We start from the raw sequence: 23,649 nt of genomic DNA, 5'->3' as shown, positions 1-23,649 counted from the left end.
CTGTGATACCACAGATATACAAGGTACATAGTTGTCTCTAGCTGTGAAATCACAGATATACAAGGTACATAGTTGTCTCTAGCTGTGAAATCACAGATATACAAGGTACATAGTTGTCTCTAGCCGTGATATCACAGATATACAAGGTACATAGTTGTCTCTAGCCGTGATATCACAGATATACAAGGTACATAGTTGTCTCTAGCCATGATATCACAGATATACAAGGTACATAGTTGTCTCTAGCCGTGAAATCACAGATATACAAGGTACATAGTTGTCTCTAGCTGTGAAATCACAGATATACAAGGTAAATAGTTGTCTCTAGCTGTGATACCACAGATATACAAGGAATATAGTTGTCTCTAGCCGTGATATCACAGATATACAAGGAATATAGTTGTTGCTAACCATGATACCACAGATATACAAGGTACATAGTTGTCTCTAGCTGTGAAATCACAGATATACAAGGTACATAGTTGTCTCTAGCTGTGAAATCACAGATATACTAGGTACATAGTTGTATCTAGCCGTGAAATCACAGATATACAAGATACATAGTTGTCTCTAGCTGTGATACCACAGATATACAAGGTACATAGTTGTCTCTAGCCATGATATCACAGATATACAAGGTACATTGTTATCTCTAGCTGTGAAATCACAGATATACAAGGTACATAGTTGTCTCTAGCCATGAAATCACAGATATACAAGGTACATAGTTGTCTCTAGCTGTGAAATCACAGATATACAAGGTACATAGTTGTCTCTAGCCATGATATCACAGATATACAAGGTACATAGTTGTCTTTTGCCATGATATCACAGATATACAAGGTACATAGTTGTCTCTAGCCATGATATCACAGATATACAAGGTACGTAGTTGTCTCTAGCTGTGAAATCACAGATATACAAGGTACATAGTTTACTCTAGCTGTGAAATCACAGATAAACAAGGTACATTGTTGTCTCTAGCTGTGAAATCAAAGATATACTAGGTACATAGTTGTCTCCAGCCGTGAAATCACAGATATACAAGGTACATAGTTGTCTCTAGCTGTGATACCACAGATATACAAGGTACATAGTTGTCTCTAGCCGTGATATCACAGATATACAAGGGACATAGTTGTCTCTAGCTGTGAAATCACAGATATACAAGGTACATAGTTGTCTCTAGCCGTGATATCACAGATATACAAGGTACATAGTTGTCTCTAGCTGTGAAATCACAGATATACAAGGTACATAGTTGTCTCTAGCCATGATATCACAGATATACAAGGTACATAGTTGTCTCTTGCCATGATATCACAGATATACAAGGTACATAGTTGTCTCTAGCTGTGAAATCACAGATATACAAGGTACATAGTTGTCTCTAGCTGTGAAATCACAGATATACAAGGTACATAGTTGTCTCTAGCCGTGATATCACAGGTATACAAGATATACAAGGTACATAGTTGTCTCTAGCTGTGAAATCACAGATATACAAGGTACATAGTTGTCTCTAGCTGTGATATCACAGATATACAAGGTACATAGTTGTCTCTAGCTGTGAAATCACAGATATACAAGGTACATAGTTGTCTCTAGCCGTGATATCACAGGTATACAAGATATACAAGGTACATAGTTGCCTCTAGCCGTGATATCACAGGTATACAAGATACATAGTTGTCTCTAGCGTTGATATCACAGATATATAAGGTACAACGTTGTCTCTAGCTGTGATACCACAGATATACAAGGTACATAGTTGTCTCTAGCTGTGAAATCACAGATATACAAGGTACATAGTTGACTCTAGCCATGATATCACAGATATACAAGGTACATAGTTGTCTCTAGCTGTGAAATCACAGATATTATCATATACAAGGTACATAGTTGTCTCTAGCTGTGAAATCACAGATATACAAGGTAAATAGTTGTCTCTAGCTGTGATACCACAGATATACAAGGAATATAGTTGTCTCTAGCCATGATATCACAGATATACAAGGTACATAGTTGTCTCTAGCTGTGAAATCACAGATATACAAGGTACATAGTTGTCTCTAGCCGTGATATCACAGGTATACAAGATATACAAGGTACATAGTTGCCTCTAGCCGTGATATCACAGGTATACAAGATACATAGTTGTCTCTAGCGTTGATATCACAGATATATAAGGTACAACGTTGTCTCTAGCTGTGATACCACAGATATACAAGGTACATAGTTGTCTCTAGCTGTGAAATCACAGATATACAAGGTACATAGTTGACTCTAGCCATGATATCACAGATATACAAGGTACATAGTTGTCTCTAGCTGTGAAATCACAGATATTATCATATACAAGGTACATAGTTGTCTCTAGCTGTGAAATCACAAATATACAAGGTAAATAGTTGTCTCTAGCCGTGATACCACAGATATACAAGGAATATAGTTGTCTTTAGCCGTGATATCACAGATATACAAGGAATAAAGTTGTTGCTAACCATGATACCACAGATATACAAGGTACATAGTTGTCTCTAGCTGTGAAATCACAGATATACAAGGTACATAGTTGTCTCTAGCTGTGAAATCACAGATATACTAGGTACATAGTTGTATCTAGCCGTGAAATCACAGATATACAAGGTACATAGTTGTCTCTAGCTGTGATACCACAGATATACAAGGTACATAGTTGTCTCTAGCCATGATATCACAGATATACAAGGTACATTGTTGTCTCCAGCTGTGAAATCACAGATATACAAGGTACATAGTTGTCTCTAGCCGTGAAATCACAGATATACAAGGTACATAGTTGTCTCTAGCTGTGAAATCACAGATATACAAGGTACATAGTTGTCTCTAGCCATGATATCACAGATATACAAGGTACATAGTTGTCTCTTGCCATGATATCACAGATATACAAGGTACATAGTTGTCTCTAGCCATGATATCACAGATATACAAGGTACATAGTTGTCTCTAGCTGTGAAATCACAGATATACAAGGTACATAGTTGTTTCTAGCTGTGAAATCACAGATATACAAGGTACATAGTTGTCTCTAGCCGTGATATCACAGGTATACAAGATATACAAGGTACATAGTTGTCTCTAGCCGTGATATCACAGGTATACAAGATACATAGTTGTCTCTAGCGTTGATATCACAGATATATAAGGTACAACGTTGTCTCTAGCTGTGATACCACAGATATACAATGTACATAGTTGTCTCTAGCTGTGAAATCACAGATATACAAGGTACATAGTTGACTCTAGCCATGATATCACAGATATACAAGGTACATAGTTGTCTCTAGCTGTGAAATCACAGATATACAAGGTACATAGTTGTCTCTAGCTGTGAAATCACAGATATACAAGGTAAATAGTTGTCTCTAGCTGTGATACCACAGATATACAAGGAATATAGTTGTCTTTAGCCATGATATCACAGATATACAAGGAATATAGTTGTTGCTAACCATGATACCACAGATATACAAGGTACATAGTTGTCTCTAGCTGTGATACCACAGATATACAAGGTACATAGTTGTCTCTAGTTTTGATATCCCAGATACACAAGGAATATAGTTGTCTCTAGCCGTGACACCACAGATATACAAGTTACAAAATTGTCTCTAGCCATGATATCACAGATATTCAAGGAACATCGTTAACTTATGTTGTGATATCACAGATATACAAAGTACATGGTTGTCTCTAGCCATGATAGCACAGATTTTCTCTGTGAAAACAGAGAGTAACAGTTACTCTTGATTAAACATTCAATATGAATACTTGTAAACATATCATCCACTTAAAATGTTTGCTTGAAACACAACCACCTATACACCTGTCAGAATTATTATTTTAATACCTTTCCATGAACTAAGCTCTCAGCATTGAATGCATAGCATCTAAATTGGTCTAGTATATAAGTAAGATTTTGCTCAGAAGTTGTCGTCTGTTAATTGGGTAATTGTACCTTGTACAAAATCACTAGGTTAAAAACCAACACCACAGCCATGACTTATGTTAGAGTGACACATTTCTAGCATCATCCAATTCTGTTTACAGTTGGTGAAGCTGGAGCAGTTGGCTGTCTACTGGAACAGCCATTCTACACTGTATGAAGACAGACCCAAGGCTGACATTCTGGTAAAGAAATGTATTAATAAGCAAATGTATTAATAAGCATTATTTCAAGATACTTAACAGATATATTTTTTCCACTATGGGCGCTAGAAACCTTCATTAAACACAAACAATACATTTTTTATGTATGCAACTTAATGCAACTCAGTTATAACGCAATGTGAGGGGTCCATAGGACACAGTCAAGTTGGTGCTTGACTGTGTGATAGTGTTACAAAAAAGAATGACTATAATTACATACTGCATTTCCCACCCACTATCAAGTACCATGCATATTTTGCCTGACCTTGGAAAAGATGCTGTTCAATGTGATTCATATATCTCATCTCAAACAATGTATTAAAGTAATATTGACCTATACAACAGTTTTGTGCTGACAAGGTGTTAAAGATATAAACTACATAAGACAACACTCCATAATTCACCTTCTTGGCTCATGAACAGTGCATGACTTTTCACCTAAGCAGACAAGACATCATTTAAGCAATCAATTATTTCAGAAATTTCATTATACTTGGGAGCAATTTTTTTTTGATAATGGAAAAAATCGGGATGCACTCAGGTATAGTATTATAATGAGTATTATTTTTAGCTGACTACAAATATTTTCCTTAACATCAACAAAAGATCAGTGTTCGCCTTATATTATATACATGTATGTTACCAAGGATTTGACTTTCTTTCATTTTACAGAAAAGTCTGAAGAGTGCCATAGAAGAGGGCAATAAGACCAACTTCCAGTACTGTAAGTATGTCTCGGATAAATAACAACAACAACCGTTTTGAACCAGTTATCGAAATTAGGCTTTGAGATGAACAAGTCAAAATTCTTATACCATTGCCTGTCATGAAAATTTTGAACAAGCCCTGCTATATAAGATTCAGAATTTGAACAAGCCTGGAAGACATTTTACCAGTGCAGGGCTTGGGGCTTGTGTTAATTGGACCACTGCTTTTCCAAGAGAACAAATATTATTCACTCTTGAATATATACATCATTTTACAAATGTTGATAAGTTTTAATACTGTCATCTTTAAAACTTCCCCTTTCAGTGATCCGGCCAATTTCATCAGTGGCCCACCTTCGATTGAACACAAAACCTGAAGAACAGGAATTCACTGTTCCAAAGGTGTCCTTGACAGTCATATTTGATGACATCTCCATCGGACTAGCCAAGGTTCAGGTTAGTTGAATTTTTTTCTCAACAGTGATTGGGCTAAATATAGATACACCTAAAAATAAAGTGGTTTGGTTTCAAAACTGTAGTTAGCAATCCTATTTCATGACATTATCACTGGACTAGCCAAGTTAGTTGAGTCATAGCATAGCATTTCATTCTTAATAGTAGAACTTCATGTAGTAACCCCCCCCCCCCCCCACCTCCCCTCCCCTTGGTTCAAAAGGTGTCATTGCCTGTAATTGCCTATTTGTACTAAGTCAAGCCAAGGTTGAGTTTACCAGTAGTTGAATGTCAGAAATGTCCACATGCAAAATTTGAAAACAACTAACGTTTCATTCAAGGTAAAGCTGTTTTAGTACAGGTATAGCATTACTGATATAACTGTTTCAGTACAGTAGCAATATACCATTGAAACATTCACGGTATTTAGCACTACCCATTCATTTAACCATGAAAACACTTGATAGTTAGAAGTTCCAGATACAGTGGAAACTCACTAAACCGGACAAGGTCCGGACTGGGCAAAATTTCCGGTTTAGTGAGGATTCCGGTTTAGGGAGGATTTGATGTACGGAGTAAGTTTACTCAAAATATTAACTGAGTTAGCCTTTAAAGGGAAGTTGATGTTTAGACGGAGGTTGAGACATGGTTAAAGCACATGCAAAAGTGATAAACATAAACATTTCTGCGTTTTTATAATTATCTTGTTTTCCAAGTCTTAAAATAAAACAACTCGCGTAATTTAATGCTTGTTAAGTATGTTTGATAGTTAAATTTATGCACCGCTCTTATTTGATTCAATCATAGAAGTCTTTAGATTATCTAAAGACTTCTATGATTGAATCAAATAAGAGCGGTTCTTGCCATTATGAAGAAATATGTATGCACATTCCAGTGCACTGATACTATGATTCACCAAGTGCATGAAGGCCAGTATGACACACTGAGAGAGTTTCTGGCATGTTTTATGAAGGCAGAAGTGATAGCGCCACTTGGACCAAAAGCATTAAAAAAGATGAATCTGGAGTCAGATGATGGACAATATTTAAAGCAGACAGAAATGTACATTGGAGCAGAAGCCCGAAAAATTGTGAAGGGAAGTGATAAAGGAACGAAGTTAGTGAAAACCTTTGTAGCACAGGCATCAGCTGGATATGTTGAATGTGCAAGACAAATGCTGAAATCTCTGCCAATTGACAATGGTTTGCTTAAAGCAGTAGCTTGCATTGATCCTGCATTGCAGGCCCATTCTCACGGAGTGAAACTTTTCAAAGAATTAGCAACATACTTCAAACATCTGCTAACCATTGAAGAGCAAGATGAAGTTCATAGTGAACTAAATCGATATCCAATGGAAAGGCTACCCTCTGCGACAGAAACAGACGTGATGAAATGGTGGGCTTGCATTGAAAAAAGCAAGAAATACCCTGTTCTTACCAAGATAGCATTTGCTACATTGTCCATATTCCATGGCCCAGTGGTGGAATCCACATTTAATGTGATGGGTGATATAATTCACAGTAAGTCTACTAGCACACAGATTGAAACATACAGTGCATATCAAACAGTGAAATATGCCCTGAAATCCCGTCAAACAACTGCACTGAAATTGTTTGAGAGAAAGGATCCTAGGTACTCCCCTGTTGATAGACATATGTGTGTGCAAATGAGGCTAGCTGCTCAGAGGTACAAAAAGAAGAAATTTGTGAGAATAGAAATGAAAAAAGATAAGATGAAAGCATTGAATGTTGTGAGCAGCGGTAAGCTTATCAGTAAGCAGAAGACCAAGGACAAAATGAAAAATGACAACAATGAGAAATTCCAAGAACATGTGGTGAAACAACAGGAGAAAGCTAAAAAAAGGCTCATGAAGGACAAGCTTGTGGCACTTGCGAAGAAAAGGAAACTGACAAATTGAGTGATGAAACGATTATTTAGATGCAGAAATAACTTGGTCTGTCTGTGTGTTTTAAATATGTTATTTATCCACTGATAAATACTTATATATAATTCTCTAAGCCAGTGCTCAATGTGTGTCATTTGAAGAAAAAAACTGTATGATCTAGTCGACCATGAAACTTTGTTTTATATTCCGTATATACTTGATGTGCAATTTCTACAGTATTACTTTTTTGAAACTTATAGTTTTTACATGTATGTTTTTGGTGATATTTAGTGCAAAATAATATTGTTATTTTATTGTTATGTTCAATAGTCAGTAATCCATATATACTCAGGTTCTGACCACAAGTCCACTGTTTTAGTGCATAATAAGTCCTCATGTATTTATTAGGTCGTTGTATTGATGTACATGTACATACTTTTCTTGTCAGGATTTACTAAACAAAAAATTGGATTTAGATGAGAAATTGTGACACATTTAATAGTCACAGGTAAAGCTGTTCAATACCACAATTTTATTCAAGGCAGATGAAATTCTCAGTTATCAATCAAAAAAAAAAATTCATATTCATATTTAGTTGTCAATCACTAAGTTGTGACAAGTTAACAGTGTTCTTGTTCTGTCTGTCAGACAAAACATTTAAAAATGTGCTTAATATTTATGTTCTGTATTTGCTCAATTTATTGCTTTTGTATTGTGTTTTTTCCCTTTTTAAACATTTCCGAATAAATTGTGAGAATGTTGGTACCTCTTCATTGTACAAGAATTCAGTTCATTAAACCATGTGGTAAACATATACTATCTATACATTAACATGCTGATGATTTTAAAAAACATACTTACTTAAAAAAAAAGTTAGCCATGATAATCATGTTTTAATTTACTTATAAGCTTGTATCAAAGTATACTATTGCATAGTTCAGAAAATGCCAGTTACAAAACTGAACCAATCCTTTATGAATAACAATGAGGAGAATTTAAATACTGACCAATTTGCTAGTCATAAATAAAGCTATCACAAAATTATTGAAGACACAATTTTGAGGCATTGTAGGGCATGCAAAAGGCTCAGATGCCAAGAGCTTAAGGGGGGCTTTGCCCCCCTTAACCCCCTACCAGGGCTTTGCCCTGGACCCACCAAGGGGCCTAGGGCGACCCCCTGGACCCCATGCCGAAATTTCAGCTGATTTTTAAATTTCCTGTTCACAGCCCTGTAGATAAAACAACCCTCCAAAATGATCACTTAATAACCGTTTCTAGTTCTTTATTTTCTGCAACAAACAAATTAATGTTTCAATCAATTTTCTTTTCACAAGTTTGATTATCACGCGGCAGTCAATCCACAGCGCAATCATCATTATCGATTATCGAGTTAACACAACATCGCAGGTGCAATATTTAACGACGCACCGGCTGTCAAAACAAAGTGACACGCGATTCGCGAATTCCTAATACACAAAATCATTTTGACATGTTTGAACAAATATACGTCCGGTTTTGTGAGGTAAAATTTCGTTGACAACTAACAAATTTTGTCGATTTTTTGTCCGGTAACCGGAATTCCGGGGTTCCGGTTTTGTAGGGATTAGTTTACATTGAAAATAGAAGGGGAAAACCGGGACTCTGAAAAAAGTCCGGTATCCCGAGGATTCCGGTTTTGTGGAGATCCGGTTTAATGAGTTTCCACTGTATATAGATAACTTGTCACAATTTATTGTTTAACCCTCACTGTGCAGCTACATGTATAATTCTGTTACAGTACAATGATGTCCTGGAGATGTTGGAGGGCTTTGAGAGAGTCAATCTGATGGGTATCTATAGGAAATACAAGCCAGATGTCCCCTTTAGAGGTCACACAGCTGCATGGTAGGTGTTATCAAACCTTATGTATAATAAAGCAGAGAAAAGCAACATTTTGATAAGCACACCTCTGTATTCTTCATGATGTTATGGTTTACTCCCTGACTCTTATTGCTTAAGTTTCTTTCTTGATTCAAAGCTAACCTCTGCTCCCCCTATCTAATAAACTATAATATAGGCCCTTGTCCATTTCTTTCATAACTCAGGGCTTTCAAGCAAACAAAGTAGATGTATTGTCAAAGTGGCAGCATGCATAAAACTGATACCGTGGCAATAACTCAGAATGGGTCAATGTGTAGCAAGACCCATAACTCTGACTAAAATAATTGTTACATTATGTCCCTTCTTCAATAGAGGATCAGCGTTTGCTCTTACTCCTTTACCCAAAATTGTTTACAGATATTTTGGTAAGAGACAGATCATTATGAATGCCAGAACGTTTATTAACCAGGTTTTCAACGAAAACCGGGTTATTAGAATGAGGTTGTCGTTGGGCGGACGGGCGGGCGGGCGTCAAACATTGGTTTCTGTTCTATAACTTTAGTTAGCATTGATAGATATTGATGAAACTTGGTGTGTAGGTAGCTTATGGGAAGAGCTAGCTTGGGATTGCTTTTGAGGGGGGTGGGGCTAAGGTCTTCTGACATGTGAAGAGCTAGCTTGGAATTGCTTTTGAGTGGGGAGGGGCTAAGGTCAAGGTCACTATTACTAAAAATAGAAAAATGGTTTCCGCCAACAGTAATTTTCAGTTACGTCTCTTTTTGATAAAAGTAAAGATAAAGTCATACAACAAATTAATTGGCTATAATTTCTGATTGCCCATAACAAAAACTTGGTTTCGTCGCATTGCTGCGCTTCTAGTTATTGTTACATTGTGGGTTTTTTTTTCACTTAAATGCTAAATTTAAATAGTTTGTGTTTGTTATTCCTTTAATTGACCATTTTAATGGCATATAAAGGAATTATAATTGCAGCAGCTTTAGTATATGACTATTATATATATATATATTTCAACATGTAGTATATAATAGCAAAATATCCTTTTCATGTGGAATTTTGGGTATGATGTCAGTTATTGAATTTTCAGGTGGCATTTTGCATACAAGAGCATACTAGAAGAAACTGTACGCAGACGAGGTAAAATGTGGTCGTGGGAACATATTCGAGAACATAGGGACAAAAAGAATCAGTACAGGGAAGCGTACATTAAGAAATTGGAGAGCAAGAAAGTGGGGTCTGACCTGCAGAAGACACTTGATGTGAGTTGCCACTGAAATTCTTAAATTTGTCTTCTGTTATGGAATATCTTATGCAACCTTAGCTTTGGTCATAACTTCAGAACAGCATGAGAATAGTTCTAGATAAACTACTCCTATTGCAGATAACATTGCGCACATAAGAATTGATTGAATAATTTACAAGCTATGCCCCTTTTTGCCTGATAAACACAACAGCAGATAAGCCATGGTAACCACTTGTGATGCTTTTGTTAAATTGTCTATTACTTAAACAAATAGGTGGAGTTTTTGTAGTAGTTTTGCTTTCATTGTGTCGGCCAAAGCAAAACAAATGTTGAAGATTACCTTGGAACTTGGTACACATGTTCCCTATGAAAATACACAATTTTTATTTTATGTGACCCTGTCTAGAAAATAAGTTGAGTTAAACATTGAACATCAGAGAAAAACTGAAAGTACTTACATATGTTTGTTTTAGCTGCATGACTTAAAGGTGACAATATGTTATTGTGAAATACAAAAAGAAAAAGTGTGTCTCAAGACTTCTCATGGACATGTTAAAGATGAAGTGAATAAAAAGAATCTTTGTTGGTTAATACATGGCCAAGAAATAATTTGAATTAATGGTTGACCAGGTAATATTCTTTATAATTAAAATGCATTCAATGGTCTCATGAAATGCCTTGGGTTGAGCTGATTCACTGAGGACTAGAGCATGCTGGTAATGTTTCATGTAAGTAGGAATTAAACCATTACAGTAATTGCTAGCAATCAAGTGTGAGATCATATCATTCAGTCTGAGGATTAATTTTTTTTTCATTTTTATCAAATATTTTATATTACCTCAGGAATGTGAAGCCTACCTAGATGTATTCAACATCACAGTGATTCGCCAACAAGCCGAGATAGAGAGCGTAAAACGTGGGCTTAAACGTGCTGAGGAGAAGAAAAACGCAGGCTGGTTCGGCGGAATGTTCGGGGGCGGGAAGAAGAAAGATGAGGCGAAGAAGAAGAGTGATGCAGAACAGATACGTAAGTGCGGTTGACTGTTCTGATGCAGATTTTGCACTTACCTATCAGTGCCATCTTTTATGGTTATTTTCAGAACCATCTTATGTTTAATTTGCATCTCTTCCTTAAATAAAACTGTTTTATTCCAGACCTTAAGCATTAGGGTGTTAAATGCCTATTGTAAACTCTTTGAAATATGAAAAAACTTAAAATAAAAACAGGACTTAAACTTAAATATTGTTTGAAGAAGCAGTTTGAGAATAAAATTTTAGGATTATGATCATCTCTGTAGAAATCAAAACCTTCTGAAATCTTTAGTTATAGTTTGTATTGTGTAGGGATCACTAATAGTACTTTTAGCTCCTCTGTTTCAAGAACCTTGGTGTTGACATCATAATTAATGTCATCTTGGAAAACAAGAACACTTTGGCCATTACTTATTACTTTTTCAAGACATTCACTTGAAACTTGCAACATGTTTTGCTGAGGGCAGTGCACATATGTGTAGTGATGCTCTTAACTCTTGTTTCAGTAAGTGTTCAGTTCTGCCTTTCTTCGACTAAATAAACAACAACATGCAGTGCTTTTGTTGCTTTTGTTTCTGTTAAAAACATTTGAATTTCTGTTCCCATTACAGAGGAGCAGTTTTATGAGCAGTTCAACTCTGATGAAAAGAAGAAGTTATATGATGCCATCGGCTACCAGGAGAATGAGTCTGACCCCACTCTGCCCAAAGCAGTAAGTCTGACCCTACTCTGCCCAAAGCAGTTAATCTGACTCACTCTGCCCAAAAAGGAAAGTCTGTTCCCAATCTGGCAAAAACAGTAAATCTGACCCCACTCTGTCCAAAACAAAGTCTGGCCACACTCTGCCCAAAACAGTAAGTCGGTCACACTCTGACCAAAACAGTAAGTCTGGCCACACTCTGTTCAAAACAGTAAGTCTGGCCACACTCTGCTCAAAACAGTTAGTCTGGCCACACTCTGTTCAAAACAGTTAGTCTGGCCACACTCTGTTCAAAACAGTAAGTCTGGCCACACTCTGTTCAAAACAGTTAGTCTGGCCACACTCTGTCCAAAACAGTAAGTCTGGCCACACTCTGTTCAAAACAGTTAGTCTGGCCACACTCTGTTCAAAACAGTAAGTCTGGCCACACTCTGTTCAAAACAGTAAGTCTGGCCACACTCTGTCCAAAACAGTAAGTCTGGCCACACTCTGTTCAAAACAGTAAGTCTGGCCACACTCTGCCCAAAACAGTAAGTCTGGCCACACTCTGTTCAAAACAGTAAGTCTGGCCACACTCTGTTCAAAACAGTAAGTCTGGCCACACTCTGTCCAAAACAGTAAGTCTGGCCACACTCTGTTCAAAACAGTAAGTCTGGCCACACTCTGTTCAAAACAGTAAGTCTGGCCACACTCTGTTCAAAACAGTAAGTCTGGCCACACTCTGTTCAAAACAGTAAGTCTGGCCACACTCTGTTCAAAACAGTAAGTCTGGCCACACTCTGTCCAAAACAGTAAGTCTGGCCACACTCTGTTCAAAACAGTAAGTCTGGCCACACTCTGTTCAAAACAGTAAGTCTGGCCACACTCTGTTCAAAACAGTAAGTCTGGCCACACTCTGTTCAAAACAGTAAGTCTGGCCACACTCTGTTCAAAACAGTAAGTCTGGCCACACACTGTTCAAAACAGTAAGTCTGGCCACACTCTGTTCAAAACAGTAAGTCTGGCCACACTCTGTTCAAAACAGTAAGTCTGGCCACCTGTTCAAAACAGTAAGTCTGGCCACAATCTGTTCAAAACAGTTAGTCTGGCCACACTCTGCCGAAGACAGTTAGTCTTTGATCAAAGCTTATTGTTTTGTCTGAAAAATCAGGCCCCAGTTTCTCCAGAAAGTTATAGAGTAAAAACAATTAGTTTGAAATACACCAGGCTTGTTTTGTTTAGCCAGTTAAGGGAATTAATACTTAAAAAAACATTTATGAGAAACTGGTGCCAGTTTTTGGTCCTTCTTTTTTACAGTGATGGTTTTGAAATCAATCATTGTGATATGAACATAAAAAAGTAAAATATACATAAATGGTAAGCTTTGTAGTAAAAGTCATCTTATTGAGATATTCATAAATCTGCATATTCTAAATTTAAACTTCAGATTGATGAAATAAATATAAGATCTTGTTTTCAGTTTGTGGCCTTGAGAATAGTGACAAAGCTGAACAATGTCTCCCTCACCCTGAAAGATGACAAGATAAAGTAAGCTGACTGAGATGTCAAACTAATCACTTAGGCTTTTATAAAAGCCATGTAAATCAACTTCTAGGAATCTATATATTGCGCAAAACCCATTATATTTTCATGCCATTTAAAGTAAAGCTGGTTATTGAAATAACTTTAAACCGTAAAAGGTTTAAAAGGTTTGGTTTAATAATGAAACAGACAATCGTTGAAGAGATGATATTGCCTATTCATTTGTAGTACGGTTATAGACACAAGTATTGATCCCTTACACGCAGACAGACTCAAATGTGGTGTTTATAGTGTCATGAATGTATAATGTGCCAACTTCTCAATAAGGCTTTAAATCAAGCAGGAACTCAGCATCATAAGTGTTTTCCTGGTTTCTGCATGGGTCATGCAGTACATGCAATATTGTCTATAAATAAATCCTACTATTGTACAATTAAAAGTTCAGTTTTTAAATGTTCCAAATTCATTGAAGCGAAAAACTATTAATATTTTGTGGTCTCTGTTCAAAAGGAGTAGTATATTGTTTGTGTGAAAAGACCAACTTAAAGTGACACTCTTATTCAAAAACAATACATGCACATGTATAACAAACATACATTTTGACTGATAAATCTTTAACTACTTTCTAAAAACACTTAAAAACATGGATAGCCCTCAAATTTTTGATTTAGAAATTGAGTCTACAAGAATACACTATAAAATATTTGTAACATTTTCAGGGAGCCCCAATTATTAAAACTTCAGCTGAAGAATGTTTACAGCACGGTGGGACAGAGGCCAGCAGCTTCCGCAATAAGGTAAGCCATTCAGTGGGTAAGAAATTTTATTCCAAATTAGCTATTCAGATGGAAACATGATCTGATCAGTATGGTATTGAAATGATTGTGTCTGCTTGTGTATGTATATGATAAGGGTTCATAATCAACGAATAAGAGGGCGATGCAATCATTGTTTTACCTATGTACAAAATTGTGTCCATTTTCAGTTTTCCCTTTAAGAAAAACTAGGTTACTACGACCACTTTCACAAATGAAGAAGATTGCCGGAAAATGAACTATGGTATTGTACCAAGATCCAGTGTACCTCTTCTTGTTCTTCTTCTATGTCTCCTAAATAAGTGGAGTAATCCACTATTGCATCTCTTTCCTTTACAGTGTAGAAGCTACAAAGTCCAGACAGTGCTTGGTACCTACCAAGGTGACTCTGGTTCAACAATGTTTTCCTCTACAATGTAAGATAGAATAAATAAGTGTTAACCTGTCTTTTTCTGCCATACAGGGTAGAAGCTAAAATGGACCGTCTGACAGTCCTCGGTACCCAGCAAGGTGACTGTATTCCCAGAATGGTTTCTTCTGTGGTCACTGATCAGGTATTGTTATATGAAATAAATTCTGTTCAAGAGTTTGATTTGCAAATTATATAATCAATGTGTAAAATGCATTTGAAATTTGAGGTCCATTAAATCGTAACTTTTTTGAGATACAAAGTGACCATTTTGAATCCCTAAGATACTGTAATACAAACTGGAAGATTATGCAGATACTTACCGTAATTGCAGACAACAATTTCATTTGTACAACTGTGGGAAATATTCATAAATCTTCTGAATGACAGCTCCCATATTTATTTATTAGTTGCAAGGATGTCAAATTATTGTTATAAAAGAATGCTTCGAGCCCCTGTTCAGGGATTTACTCCTCCTGAAACCCCTATGACATTGAAAATACCCTTGGTTTATTTACAGGTGATGTCACTGGTAGATTTCCAGTTTGAGACAAACCCCCTGGATGGGGAGTGTGACGCCAGAGTGAAGGTTGGGGCTCGTCCTGTACAGATTATCTATGATGCTGTAAGTATAACTTTTGGGGCCCAAGGTCTCTTACCCGTATTTACAGAATCTCTTACCAAGCTTCTCAAGTCTTGATTACCCTTTTCAAAAGTCAAGTCTTGCTTAGTGACAAAAGTCAATATTAATATGATGCTAAATTTGTGTAACAAATGCCCTCAATTACCTTCTTTGTTTAACAAATGCCCTCAATTATGTTCTTTGTTTAACAAAACAGTATTTATTGAATGCAAGTCCATGTCCTTTCGTTTGTCAAGGGTTATCATGTGACTTGTAAAACACTTCATTGGTTTATTAGTGATAAATATTTATATGAGGAAGCTTCAGTGTCATAACAGTTAGGGTTTAAAGCCCTGGTATGGTTCAATCCCTCAATATGGATTACATAACAATACATTGAGTCTGAAACATACCTATCAGTTAGTTGTCACTGCCAACAAGTATGGTTCATTGCCTCACAAGGGATAACATAGTAATACATCGTGTCAGAAACCTAGCTCAGTTAATGTTGATTGAAGTTAATGCTATGAAAGGCATGGTTGTTCACCTGACTAATATACATGTGTTTCTCTCCTCTCCAGGTGACAGTGAACCAGTTGGCAGGATTCTTCAAACCTCCTAAAGATATTCAACTCAAACAGTAAGTTCTGTTAGGAACAAGGAGTTGGTAATCATACTGCACATTAACGTTTAAAATGTTGTATTCCATATTACTAAGCTGATTTATAGATGACATATATGTAACTGCAGACATTTGGCATTTTGGCAGCAAGTCGTATTTTATAGTGTTGGCTCGGGGCTCATAAAAGGATTGGTTAATTTTCATCATTCTTTCATTTACCAATCATATATTGAAGGTTTTTATTTAATTCATATGTATAGAACCTTTAGCATTACCACCGTTATTCAGTTTTTAGATGGTTTATTTTCTAATAAAAAATAGGTATTGGTGTAGCCTTGGTGTGTTGGCATTGTCATCCTTCACAATTGTTAACCGTGAGTTAAAGCCATACCTCAAAAATCGTCCAAGATATTCAAATGAAACTTGGTCCATATGATGACAATCACTCTGCGGTGCTCTTGTTAAAATATGAAAAAACAATATTTACAGGCTGTCGCAGGCAGCCATGTCAAAGTATGAAGACATCAAGGAACAGACTGCCACAGGAATGCAGCATGCCATTGACCAGCAAAAGTACACGGAGATATCTGTGGATCTTCAGTCTTCATATGTGATAGTACCGCATGGTGGAATATGGACCAAGGGACGGTATGTAACTTAAGATGGAACAGTAGATTTATGTATGCTATTGACCAACAAAGTTACTAGGAGATATCCGGTATTCTCTGTCTTCAACAAAAAATTTTTAAAAGAAAAACAAAATTTATATTGAACTATAAAGGATTAAAAAGTCAAGTGTGTTTTGGCAGAACAAAAGCCTCGTGCATTCTATGCTTCTAAACCTTAAAGTGCTGAGTTCATTTGCAAACAGTAGTTTGATGTTACAATAGTTCAAGCAATAAAGTCATTCTCATATCCACCTGTGAGTTAATGACCTGTTACATTGAACACAAACACATTGTATGGTTGAATGTCTGTTCATTTGGCCTTTTCAAACTTGATAGTAGCTGTCACATCACTGCCACCATTTTCTGGGCTGTACTTGTATACCTGAAATATATGGAGAAAAATACTGAAAAAATCCTTTACAGTAATCATTGATAATCACTACTACAAAGGACGTATTTCCAAATGGGGAACAAAATCTGGTATAAAAATGACGGACCCGCTGATCCAAAAATATAACATGCTAACCACTCTGCCATTGACCCCGATAATCTTACCTTATTGTAACCCTCTCTTTTGATTCACAGTTTGCAAAGAAGTTTATGGGAGAACTTTGGACTTATGGGTGGTATTTCAGAATTATTCAGTACACACACTGTCAACACCGTTAAGTATTATTTGTTATGCAGGATTGAGCTAGGGAATGTAGAAGTACACCTGCGAATAGACAAAACAGTGATACATATAAGATCCTTCTATCCATTAATTATTCACATGTATTTATGAATAAAATGAAAAGTATATTATTTTCTATTTCACCTTCAATAGTTGGCTTTTGTCATTGAGGGAGTATTCAATTGTACCCTTCTTCATCGTGGTCGGATGCATATGCTGAACAAGCTTTCCATCTTTCCACTCAAAACGCATCTGAAAAATAAAGAGATCTCAGCTACATATGTTTTGAGGATTTTTATAGGCTTAAAGATGTCAACTCTAATTAAAAAGGGAGCTTTTCTTCCAAAGATTTCCTTTGGTTTAAGTTAAGTTAGTTTTACTAAAAAAGTGCACATCTGAAGTTTTGATATTTACCCAGTTGCCATTATGACATATATCATTGCCATCCTCTGATTGGACAAGAGCAACATTTTTTAACCAATTGTAAACAATGTTCCAAGAATCCTCCTCAAATGAGCTCTTGAGAGAATCATCTGATTTGGACATTATGATTATTAAGCTGGGCAGAAAACTTTCAGCCTTATAGTATAAGAATCTGGGCTTTTTCATTTAAAAATCTCATTTCTATGACTGGTGCATGTTTTGTAATTATAGCAAAAAAATACATTACTTATGCTGTGGATTTTTAACCCTTAATCCTGACCTGACCTTGACATTCTGAGTAATTCCAATAGTGATCTCTTCCCCAAGGCCGCACTTGTACGAGATGACGGATGACGGGTCTGTTGTGGGATTCGGGGTGTTTGTGAACACAATTTTGTCCCCTTCCACTGCAAAAGTGAGTCTGGGACGACTGCTCATCATAGCTTCTTGTCGAAATCAGGAGCCTCTGCAATGCGGAGATTTAGTGATTATTTCATTATTTATAGTATTTATATCATAAGAAAGTATGAAAGAACAATTCCAAAAGTTGTGTATTAAAGACCTTTTGTCGAGATGTAGAAGCTCTTGGGAGTAAGAGGGACAAGCGGATATGTAACACATATTTGTCACACATTCATGCTTTTGATACGCAACTGGGGCCGTAAAGCATAAAGCATCTGAGGGAAAAAATGTTGAATTTCGTGAAACATTGCAGAGGCCCACGTTATAAATACATATAAAAACATGTGATGAAAAGTAGAGGGTAAAATTATAAAGAAGCATTATAAATGCCGCCCCTGAATGTGTTACCTATTGCATTTAGGAATGGCTCCATATCATCTTGTTCAACATAGCTCCAAGTCCCAACGATGGTTTTCTCAATGGCGTCCATTTCAAGTCCCTGTATCACAAAACTTTATTAGATTGAAGACAATTGTGTTTGTGGTCTTAAAAACATCATTCATTAATACAGCGTCCATTTTCATAAATGCACCCTTCTTAAATATAAAATAGCATTTGCTGTTATAAATACAGCATTTGTGGTTATAAAACGTTTGTGGTTATTAAAACAGCATTTGTGATCATAAACACAGCATTTGTGATCATAAACACAGCATTTATGATCATAAATACAGCATTTGTGGTCATAAAAACAGCATTTGTTGTTATAAAAACAGCATTCCTGGTTATAAATACAGCATTTATGGTCATAAACACAGCATTTCTGGTTATTAAAACAGCAATTGTGGACATAAACACAGCATTTCTGGTCATATATACAGCATTTATGGTCATAAATACAGCATTTATGGTCATAAACACAGCATTTGTGGTTATTAAAACAGCATTTGTGGGCATGAACACAGCATTTGTGGTCATAAACACAGCATTTGTGATCATAAATACAGAATTTGTGCTCATAAATACAGCATTTTTGGTTATTAAAACAGCATTTGTGGTTATAAACACATGATTTGTGGTCATAAATACAGCATTCCTGGTCATAAATACAGCATTTGTGGTCATAAATACAGCATTTGTGGTCATAAATACAGCATTCCTGGTCATAAATACAGCATTTGTGGTCATAAATACAGCATTTGTGGTCATAAACACAGCATTTGTGGTCATAAATACAGCATTTGTGGTCATAAATACAGCATTTGTGGTCATAAATACTGTATTATATTATAATGCAGCAATGAATGTCTTTCATAAATCAAATTGATTATAAAAGCCCAATTTGGCCAACATGGTCTAGCTAAAAGTATATCAGAAATGATGTTATAAACAGGAAATGACATCATATGATGTCAACTGTGATGATATCAAAATAAAGCATACATTTTTGTGCAAAAAGCAGTAATTATTATAACACTAGTTTTATGTCATGTATCCTCATGACATTTTTTTGTGACAGCCACATTATTTATGATTATTGTTTTCAAGCAAAAAATAACCTCAAAATGCATAGCAGAGGTATATAAAATATTTACAATTTTGAATATATCCAGGTGGAAGTCTTACAATGTGTTCTAATCCGCAGGGTTTATTTGACTAGTGACTAGTGTGTCTGTGCCAAAACAGAGATCAATCAATTCTCCAATATTGATTGCCTGTAAACTTTAAGGATTTGAACAATGTTTTATACGCTATATACTTTGAACTACTGAGATTTGGCATTTTCACTTTATAATAAAGACTCACAGCTGCCAAAGCAATTTCATACAGGACTGCAAACAAGAATGCAAAATTCACAGATTGAACTTAAACAGATGGTTAAGAAACCTGATAAGGCCAGAATTTATCAATATTTTTTTTGGCCGTTCCAGACCAAAATTAAAAAATACTCACAAACTGAAAGTTTTATAGCCCCACTGGTGGTCATTTTTTAATTACGCAATTAAGGGGTTTAAACCCACCCTACCCACACCCAGATATGTGGATAGAGAAATAGCAAACAAACTATTGATTAATTGTGGCCCCATATCATCTCAATTCATACTAAATGTGTAATGTCTGCAAAGACAATCTCTTGATTGTGTTTTAACCCTGGTAGTAAGGCATTCATTTGGGCATTTAACCATATAGCATAAAAGTTATTTAAAATCATGTGTTTTGCACCTTTTAAAAGCACATTATATAGGACAAAAGCCTTTTCGTCAAGATTCCAAGGAAAACATATTCTAGAGCCAAAAATGTATTTGAGTACAATTCATGGTTTTTGAACAATTCTCAAGTATATATCTTTAAACTAGAATTATTTTTCTTCCAAATATTGACAAAATTTTATCAACAGATTCTAAGGGAACGTACTTTTTCAAAAAGTATAAAAAATGCAAGATTTTGAATCATGCTAAGCTTTTATGTGGTAAATTTTGTTGAGATTGAGATTTGACTGGAGTATTTTTGTGATTATAGAGCCAGGGTTGTTTCCAGTCTTGGAACGGGTACCTGTGACCTTTAGAGGTCAAGGAATTTGTCATTATGTAGACTGTGTTTTCTACCATATTTTTGGACATGTTTTCAATTCTATCTTCAGAGATGTGTCAAAGCTGATTCTCGATCTCGGTCACCTGAAGATTGGATCAGAGAGGAGCCAATCAGACATCAAGAGCAAAAGTCAACTGGGGTCACTGGAGGATGTGATGACCAAGGCTTATGACAAGTTCAATATCAGCCTTGACAATATACAGCTGCTCATGGTCCATGCAAGTGAGTAATGTTCAATATCAGCCTGGGCAATATACAGCTGCTCATGGTCCATGCAAGTGAATTATGTTCAATATCAGCCTCGGCAATATACAGCTGCTCATGGTCCATGCAAGTGAATTATGTTCAATATCAGCCTTGACAATATACAGCTGCTCATGGTCCATGCAAGTGAGTAATGTTCAATATCAGCCTGGGCAATATACAGCTGCTCATGGTCCATGCATGTGAGTAATGTTCAATATCAGCCTTGACAATATACAGCTGCTCATGGTCCATGCAAGTGAGTAATGTTCAATATCAGCCTGGGCAATATACAGCTGCTCATGGTCCATGCAAGTGAATTATGTTCAATATCAGCCTCGACAATATACAGCTGCTCATGGTCCATGCATTTGAGTAAAGATCAATATCAGCCTGGACAATATACAGCTGCTCATGGTCCATGCAAGTGAGTAATGTTCAATATCAGCCTGGACAATATACAGCTGCTCATGGTCCATGCAAGTGAGTAATGTTCAATATCAGCCTGGGCAATATACAGCTGCTCATGGTCCATGCAAGTGAATTATGTTCAATATCAGCCTCGGCAATAGACAGCTGCTCATGGTCCATGCAAGTGAGTAGTGTTCAATATCAGCCTGGACAATATACAGCTGATCATGGTCCGTGCAAGTGAATTATGTTCAATATCAGCCTCGGCAATAGACAGCTGCTCATGGTCCATGCAAGTGAGTAGTGTTCAATATCAGCCTGGACAATATACAGCTGCTCATGTTCCATGCAAGTGAGTAATGTTCAATATCAGCCTGGGCAATATACAGTTGCTCATGGTCCATGCAAGTGAGTAATGTTCAATATCAGCCTGGACAATATACAGTTGCTCATGGTCCATACATCTGCTCATGGTCCATGGTAGTGAGTAATGTTCAATATCAGCCTTGATAATATTCAGCTGCTCATGGTCCATGCAAGTGAGTAGTGTTCAATATCAGCCTGGACAATATACAGCTGCTCATGTTCCATGCAAGTGAGTAATGTTCAATATCAGCCTGGGCAATATACAGTTGCTCATGGTCCATGCAAGTGAGTAATGTTCAATATCAGCCTGGACAATATACAGTTGCTCATGGTCCATACATCTGCTCATGGTCCATGGTAGTGAGTAATGTTCAATATCAGCCTTGATAATAAACAGCTGCTCATGGTCCATGCAAATGAGTAATGTTCAACATCAGCCTGGACAATATACAGTTGCTCATGGTCCATACATCTGCTCATGATCCATGGTAGTGAGTAATGCTCATGGTCCATGGTAGTGAGTAATGCTCATGGTCCATGGTAGTGAGTAATGCTCATGGTCCATGGTAGTGAGTAATGCTCATGGTCCATGGTAGTGAGTAATGCTCATGGTAGTGAGTAATGCTCATGGTCCATGGTAGTGAGTAATGCTCATGGTCCATGGTAGTGAGTAATGCTCATGGTCCATGGTAGTGAGTAATGCTCATGGTCCATGGTAGTGAGTAATACTCATGGTCCATGGTAGTGAGTAATTCTCATGGTCCATGGTAGTGAGTAATGCTCATGGTCCATGGTAGTGAGTAATGCTCATGGTCCATGCTAGTGAGTAATGCTCATGGTCCATGCTAGTGAGTAATGCTCATGGTCCATGCTAGTGAGTAATGCTCATGGTCCATGCTAGCGAGTACTGCTCATGGTCCATGCTAGTGAGTAATGCTCAATAACACCCTGCACAATATACAGCTGCTCATGGTCCATGCTAGTGAGTAATATTCAATATCACCCTGCACAATATACAGCTGCTCATGGTCATTTGTCTAACTGTCAATGAAACATTTGAAACTCTAGGGGTTTAAGGAATTGTTACTGCACACACAACCAGTGTTAATGATATCTTACAAGAGGGCTTCAGTGCTTTAAACCATGAAATTAGTGAGGGAAGTGACTGTTTTGTTCCATATTGTCAATGGCAGCATTCAATAATTAACTAGCGTGGGTAAAAGAGAATAGCTTATTAATTTATCCACACAATAGCTATAACATGGTTAAGCAAAATTAAAGAAAACATTTTCCAACACAGTACATACTACACTCGGTGTATGAATAATAAATATCACAGTTCCTAAGAATCAAGAATGAATTCAATATTTATGTTACAGATGAGGACTGGCAGGCTATCCGGAGACTGAAAGACTCCCCCACCCACATCCTGTGTCCCATCTCCCTGAACATTCTCCTGGAAAAGTGTATGTTTGACAAGGACCCAAGGATGGCCAAGTAAGTGCTGTAGTGGGTAATTGTATGTAGGCGTTATATAGTGGGTTATTTTATGTGAATGGGTATTGTGGGTTATTCTATGTGAATTGGTATTGTGGGTTAGTCTATGTGAATGGGTATTGTGGGTTAGTCTATGTGAATGGGTATTGTGGGTTAGTCTATGTGAATGGGTATTGTGGGTTAGTCTATGTGAATGGGTATTGTGGGTTAGTCTATGTGAATGGGTATTGTGGGTTAGTCTATGTGAATGGGTATTGTGGGTTAGTCTATGTGAATGGGTATTGTGGGTTATT

At 36.7% G+C, this 23,649-nt stretch overlaps 1 protein-coding gene and 2 long non-coding RNA genes across 7 annotated transcripts in view; 1 reads left to right on the top strand and 2 right to left on the bottom strand.

Moving 5' to 3' along the window:
• The window catches only part of LOC128221263 (intermembrane lipid transfer protein VPS13A-like), a 119,624-nt gene that overhangs the window by 12,823 nt on the left and 83,152 nt on the right, over positions 1-23,649 (top strand). For all 5 annotated transcript variants that reach the window (XM_052929810.1, XM_052929809.1, XM_052929808.1 and 2 more), the window contains exons 8-22: positions 4,096-4,176; positions 4,867-4,918; positions 5,227-5,357; positions 9,017-9,123; positions 10,205-10,376; positions 11,204-11,387; positions 12,004-12,104; positions 13,552-13,619; positions 14,333-14,410; positions 14,892-14,982; positions 15,358-15,462; positions 16,041-16,099; positions 16,571-16,729; positions 20,889-21,061; positions 23,239-23,356. In XM_052929810.1, the coding sequence (XP_052785770.1) occupies positions 4,096-4,176; positions 4,867-4,918; positions 5,227-5,357; positions 9,017-9,123; positions 10,205-10,376; positions 11,204-11,387; positions 12,004-12,104; positions 13,552-13,619; positions 14,333-14,410; positions 14,892-14,982; positions 15,358-15,462; positions 16,041-16,099; positions 16,571-16,729; positions 20,889-21,061; positions 23,239-23,356 (1,679 nt within the window). The remainder of the gene's footprint in view (positions 1-4,095; positions 4,177-4,866; positions 4,919-5,226; positions 5,358-9,016; positions 9,124-10,204; positions 10,377-11,203; positions 11,388-12,003; positions 12,105-13,551; positions 13,620-14,332; positions 14,411-14,891; positions 14,983-15,357; positions 15,463-16,040; positions 16,100-16,570; positions 16,730-20,888; positions 21,062-23,238; positions 23,357-23,649) is intronic.
• LOC128221265 (uncharacterized) lies at positions 16,908-18,182 on the bottom strand. Its single transcript, XR_008258934.1, has 3 exons — positions 18,131-18,182; positions 17,567-17,674; positions 16,908-17,131 (listed from the first exon to the last, which is right to left on the bottom strand). It is a non-coding gene; the product is annotated as an uncharacterized LOC128221265 (long non-coding RNA).
• On the bottom strand, positions 18,290-19,885 carry LOC128221266 (uncharacterized). The gene is made up of 3 exons (XR_008258935.1): positions 19,843-19,885; positions 18,656-18,746; positions 18,290-18,311 (listed from the first exon to the last, which is right to left on the bottom strand). It is a non-coding gene; the product is annotated as an uncharacterized LOC128221266 (long non-coding RNA).

Source organism: Mya arenaria, chromosome 16 (genome assembly GCF_026914265.1).
Source record: "Mya arenaria isolate MELC-2E11 chromosome 16, ASM2691426v1".
Classification (NCBI taxonomy): domain Eukaryota; kingdom Metazoa; phylum Mollusca; class Bivalvia; order Myida; family Myidae; genus Mya; species Mya arenaria.
The sequence above is the reverse complement of the archived record's forward strand: the minus strand, read 5'-3'. Positions and strand labels throughout refer to the sequence as shown.